This window comes from Oxyura jamaicensis, chromosome Z, assembly GCF_011077185.1.
Source record: "Oxyura jamaicensis isolate SHBP4307 breed ruddy duck chromosome Z, BPBGC_Ojam_1.0, whole genome shotgun sequence".
In the NCBI taxonomy this organism is placed as follows: Eukaryota; Metazoa; Chordata; class Aves; order Anseriformes; family Anatidae; genus Oxyura; species Oxyura jamaicensis.
Window position 1 is genome coordinate 44,997,524 of NC_048926.1, and position 6,269 is coordinate 45,003,792.

General features: G+C 34.9%; 1 protein-coding gene across 3 annotated transcripts in view; it reads left to right on the forward strand.

The window, feature by feature from the left end:
* The window catches only part of ERCC6L2 (ERCC excision repair 6 like 2), a 55,259-nt gene that overhangs the window by 34,297 nt on the left and 14,693 nt on the right, over positions 1-6,269 (forward strand). For all 3 annotated transcript variants that reach the window (XM_035309341.1, XM_035309343.1, XM_035309342.1), the window contains 3 exons: positions 596-676; positions 2,234-3,428; positions 4,118-4,272. In XM_035309341.1, coding sequence (XP_035165232.1) covers positions 596-676; positions 2,234-3,428; positions 4,118-4,272 — 1,431 coding nt within the window. The remainder of the gene's footprint in view (positions 1-595; positions 677-2,233; positions 3,429-4,117; positions 4,273-6,269) is intronic.

The following is a 6,269-nucleotide window of genomic DNA, read 5'->3' on the forward strand; positions in this document are numbered from 1 at the left end:
TTTAAGTATATGCAGTACATGTTATTTTTCTACTGTGCATGTTCGTTGCAACTACTTTGCATCTTAGAATTTTGTTCTAGGCTTCTTTCTATCCTTTCCTTTATGTTGTCATTTTGCCTAAATGCAGGCTGGGGAGAAGCTGAGATATTTGTAATGTGCTATAGCAGTATAAGTGTACCATAGCCAAAAGAGTAACACGAAGATACAAATACATGTACTTTGGGGATATTTAGCTCAAAACTTCTCCAAAATAAATGTAAATTTAAATACGGCATGTAATATGAACATGGTAGCAAGTATTCTGCTGTGCGGGGGGGAAAGGGTGTAAAAAATGTTGAAACTGTGTAAGATACAATATATGCAATAGGTCAGTTTTCCTGTGGGTTGTGTGCTTCTGCAGGTTATGGGTTGGACCAAAAGAGAAGTAAGTTTATTGCTAAAATGCAGGTCTTAGTCTGGGGTTTGCTTATTATGCTTTTGATGCTTATACCTCTATAGTAAGGGGAAAAAAATGTATTGCTAGGTTTGCCTTTGTTAATCTGTTAATACAATTTTTATTCTATATATATTCTATATATATTTTTGATTGTTTTAGAGGGAAGGGCGAGTAGAAGCGGGAGTTATGACAGCAACTACTTGGCTAAAGGAAGAGTCCCCTCCACACAGCTCAGAAAAGGTGAGTTATATCTGTGGGATACAGGGCAGAGTGTGAAAGTCTCTCTAATTCCTGACACTCCAGGAGCAAATGTTGTCAGTATGTTAGGCTGGTAATGCTTTTACATGCGATTGCACTTGCTGTCTTTCATTGGCTGCTTGCCTTTTGTTGTACATACTGTAAATCATTAGATAATGTTCTACTGTCTGGATTCACTATAGAATATTTTGAACATCTGGTGTTACAGTATTCTATGACCTTTACAATACTTAGGTATGGTCAGGCTCAGTGAAGGTTTTACTAACATATTGTTACTATACAGCAACATTCTTTACTGATGGATTGCTCTGTACTGTCTTAAGAGCGATAGCCTTATGCTATGATAAGACCTGATGTAACAACCAGTCATTTAAGAATCTGGCACCTACTGCTCTTTGGAAGATTTTGGTTAGGTAATTGTGGAAAGGAATATACTTGTTTTAGAGGATTGAGAACTTGTTTCAGGCTTTTTGGCCCTCTGTGGAAGACATGGGCTATTTAGTTGATGGAGTAAAACAGTGATTACCACTGCATCAGTGGTTTGTTCAGTCATGGCTTTTTAATTTAAATAATGAATCTAAAGGCTTACTTAAGAAAAGGTTTTCTGTAAAGGATAGGCTTAAATGGAAACATTTTAATTATTATTTTTTTTTGACTGAACACTGTATTGATTTGGGAAATAAGCAATGGAGTCTACAATATGGCCTCTACGGGTGAAAATATCATATCACAGTGAATTATACTGAAAATTAGCCACTGTTTATTATGTTTTGGAAGGGAGGTTCTGCAGGTAATTATCAATACTAATTTAAATCAGTGTGACCTTTAAATCGCATGACCTCAATTTGGACTTGGTGACAAACAGTAACTTTTTGGGGTTATATTAAATAATCTTACATGCAGAACTGTATCAAGATTAATATAATTAATATATTAATATAATTAATAATATTATTAATTATATTAATATAATTAAGCTGAACTTTTAAAACTTTTCTACATGGAAAAAAGTTGGGTATTTACCCTCTGACTTCCCATTTACATATTGTCATGGCTCTTCTGTCAGTAATATACAATTTTGTAGCTGTATTCTGGACTCCTATAGACTTTAAGTGTTTTAAGGTTGCCTGGAGGTAATTTTTGTTGGATTGCAGTAGGCTTCAACTAATTTTAGAGCAGAATCTTAAGTACTTAAAGCTCCTTTAAACTGTTAGCTGCCATATACAAAGAGGTTGACCATAGAGCAATGAGATTTTTTATGAATACTGTTCTTAAAATGGCTTTTTTATGGCTTCAATCATGAAGTCGCTTTTCAAACTACCTTTGAAAGATGAAAAGTTGAACAAGATTAGTGTAAACTGAAAAAATATGGGTGTGAATTAGGAAAATGAGTGTTGATTTAGACAACATATGCTGCCCACTGCTGAGATGCATAATAATTTTTTAGTGTTATTTTCATTATTGTTCTGCTAAAGACTTTGTTCTGCCTCACTTCGTTTGCAGTATCTAACTGCTATAATTTATTTTTCTTTTTTTTAGTATGAACGACCAGACTTTGGAGGAGATGGAGATCCCCCAAGCTCTAAGGCACAGTTAGAGAGAGAAGAAATAGATTTTCATGATGATTTTAGTGATGATGATATACTGGAAATTTCCATGAAGAGAAGTGACAGAAAGAAGCATTGCAGTGCAAATAATGTAACGGTAACAAAGGGACAGCTTTCCTTAATGCAGTGTGGTTTTTCTAAATTGTTGCAGAGAGAAATTGAATCTACCCAAAAAAATGATAATGACAACTCTTACCATTTAAGTTCTGGTGGTCAGACTACAAGAACAAATGTAAATAGCAAATGTACTGGTGTTCAGAAACGTCAAAGCCATGTGCATGTTTTAGAGCACAGCAAAGCTGGTCAGTCACCAAATGGAACTGACAAACAACAAATGTGTAGTGCAGATTGGCTTGTCTTATCAAACTCTGAGGAGGAAGAGGACAGAGAAGATGAGGATCAGTGCATTTCAAATCAAAATGATGTAGTCATGGAAACCGAAAGCAGTTCTGAAGAGAATGATATCATTTTTCCAACCCAAGTTCCAGCATGCCACCACACAGTGCTTACTAAAAGAGCTGAAATACATAGATCAACATCTGAAAATTCTGTAGAGTCAGCAAAAGAAAAAGATAGGTTTGCATTTAAGAGAGATGGTAGGCAACTTGGATTCTGTAGTACTGGGTCAAATTTCAGCAAAATCACGTCTTCTGAAGATGTTAAGAAAAGTGCAAGAGATTTGAAAGGTGCAAGTGACGTGAGTGATGAGTCTGATGATATTGAAATTCCCTGTAATTCTGAATTGGGAAAGTTGAGAACTTTCAGCTTTTCAAGACGGAAACAAAGGCATGTCCATAGCAATGAACTAGGTAACTTCTCCAAATCTTGTCTGCAAGTGAAGCCCAGTAGAAAAGAAAAGGAAAGTGAATCTCAGAATATAGATGAATTTTCATCCTCTGAAGATAACTTAACAGATGAGAAGGTTCATGCCAGAAAGCAAAGCTTTAAGTGTAAAAGCCAGAGACGGACAGTTCGGTTTGGGTCCAAAATCCTCCATCCTATTCAAGATAGAATGTGCTCTGTTGCAGAAAAGAAGTCCAGCAGTTATGCTGGGCGTAAAACTTATGCACATAAAGAAGAATTTGACCATCAGGATCACAAAGTGGAATCAATGGACAAATATTTAGGTAACTAGTCATTTAATTACCTTGCTTTTCTTTAATCTAGAGTAGTAACATGTTTAATTTATCGCTGTTGGAAGGTTTTAAGTTTTTATTTGTTATCTTGTTACAATGTACTAAGTTATCTAGTAATGTCTTTCTGTTACTCCTTATACCTGCTAGCCTTACTTTCCGGTCTTTTGGGGAAATGGGCTGCTCTGCAGTATTTCTTGAACATTTACTGTCCATTGAAAAATGCTAGGATTAAAGATTTACTAAGAATTCCCAAATTGAACTATTTAAACAGTAAAACCTTGAAAGTCTTGACAGGGATGGTAATTTTTCCTCGTGTGCCTTAGTTTTTGTGACATGTGACATGAGAGTTTGAAATACCATGCAGAAGATTAGGTTCTGTTAGTGACTGTACTTTGAACATTAGTATTGCAGCCATTAAATCATGGACACTTTGAAATTTCTCCTTTCTCAATCTGAAAAAGTCCCACACTGAAATGGCAGCAGCATTAAACTGGATAAATCTAATGATTGTTGTTAATTTCATAGAGCTGGGAAACCTAGGGCTGAGTGACATAATAACAAAAGTTACAACTTTGAAGTAGAACTTTTTTTAAGATACGATATTCTTCTTAAGGGTAACTGTGTACCTTGAGAGTTTTGGAATAACCAAAACCTTGGATATCTTTCTCCTAATATTTCAGATGGTGTTCAGGAAGTGGCTTATATACATTCGAATCAGAATGTGGTTGGATCCAGCAAGGCTGAGAATCACTTGAGCCGGTGGGCAGTGCGAGATGTATTTGAGTTGAAGCAGTTTTCCCAGCTCCCTGCTAATGTAGCAGTCTGTAGTGCCAAGGTAAAGAGAAATGTTTGGGAAATGTTGGTTTTAGTCTATTTTTATCCTCATTTTTCATCTTAAAAGGCTCTAACAAACTTGGTGGGTTTTTTGTTAATGGCCACCATGAGTGATCAAAGTCACTGAGGTTGGGAGGAGGAGGAGGAGGTTCAAATGGTGGTCTAATAAATTACCTTTGTTTTTTTTTCATATTGGTGAGCTCTGAAAGAGTTAGGAATTGAGCAACAGAACACCCCTCTGCGTGATTTTTCTCTGAGAGGAACAGTAGGAGTAAAGATTAGGTGTTTGAAATCAAATTCTGTGCCATGTTGCTCTCATTTGAGGCTTGAAAAATCTTCAGTTTGACCTGGATTCAGTTAACAAAAATCCAGTTTCCACAGCACATGATAGAATCTCTGTGGCATGGAACGTCAAACATTAATCAGTTTGAAGATTTTTTTTGAGGGTGGAAACATACAGTTGCTATATAATGGGTTAAATTAATGGTCATTTAGAGTCTGCGCTTAATGTTTGAAACATAAAACTAGAGTTTACTGGGAGAGCTTCTTTGCAGCAACAGATACGTTTTATGCTTTTTGTTGGTCATGCGTCTTTTTTAATTACATTTGGAAAACATACAATCTGGAATAAATTCAGGTACAGTTTGTGTATTTTTATTCTTATTACATAGTGGTTTTAATCTACTCTGATTATCTGGACACTTTGATGTTGTTTGCATTGTAATAAACATTTGCATTTTTGTAGACTGATTCTTAAGATAAACCACAAGCATATAATAAGTAATTGGTGAATAAGCAGTTTAGTCCTTACAAACATATTAGCAATCACTGTAGGAATTGTAGATACAAGATTTTGTCATTCTAGGATGTTGAACATCCACAGTGGCTAAAAGAGTTTCTTCCAGTGTTGTTGATGTACTGTAACTAATAGAGCCATTAGCAGGGATGCCAAAGAATTTTTACACTGGGAAGATCAAACCAGGCCAACTGTTGTAAAGTGAGGCCTTTCAATTCCAATACATTTGCATTAGAATGTCCCTTCTTAACAGAAAAGTAGGTCAAAAATACTCAGGAATACTCATGAATAGATGCTTTCTTAATGGGGGTTGCTGGTAACATTAATAAAATTCAATATAAATACAATAAAATGTTGAAGGGACAACTTTGAGCGAATGCGTGTTGATCGACCTCTCTCAACATTTATTTTGTGAGAGTTCAGTTATATTGTTTGTGTAATTTACCTTTTATTACCTAGAGCTTGTGTGACTACAAATATTATAAATTAATTTCTCATTTAACTTGTCAGTCAGTTTAAGTTGTCTATTCTTTTGACTCAGAAGCGATGGTAGTATCAAATCTCTTGGAGATTGAATGAGGCAGGAAGACATCGGTAATTATGGAGAAGGCTGCCTCTTGATTTCACTTCCTGTTCTTGCTTTGACACAGAAGCATTAATCTAGAAATAATCCCTCTATGGCTCCCTATTCTTAAACACAGAGCTTGGAATTTCTTGTTCTATGCTTTAAAAAAAAAAAAAAAAAAAAAAAAAAAAAAAGCTGCCAAAGCCTCATAAAACCGTCTGAAAAGAGTATCTACTTAGAATGCAACTGTTACTATGTTTATTTATTCATTATTTTAGTTTCAAAATGTTTTCTATGAAAAACATGATCATTTTTGCTCTTCTGGTCATCAGACCATTTTTCAATTAATTTGCATTAGTTGAAGTTTGGTTTCATTGCCAGAGCAACTAATTTATTGTAATTAAAGGGCTGATTTCAAGTGGAGCTTACACAAAAAGATTTCAACAGATTAAAATAGTATCACATCTAATATTAAAAATACAGCTAACAGTTTAAGTTTCCATCACAATTTTAGAGAAATAGTGATAGTCTTAAATCGTGGAATCTTAACTGTAACCTGATAGTTCCTGAAAGAAAAACAAATTTCTTGATAACTGAAATTTCTCATCGATTTTGCTTTCTAGAATCGTTATTCTAA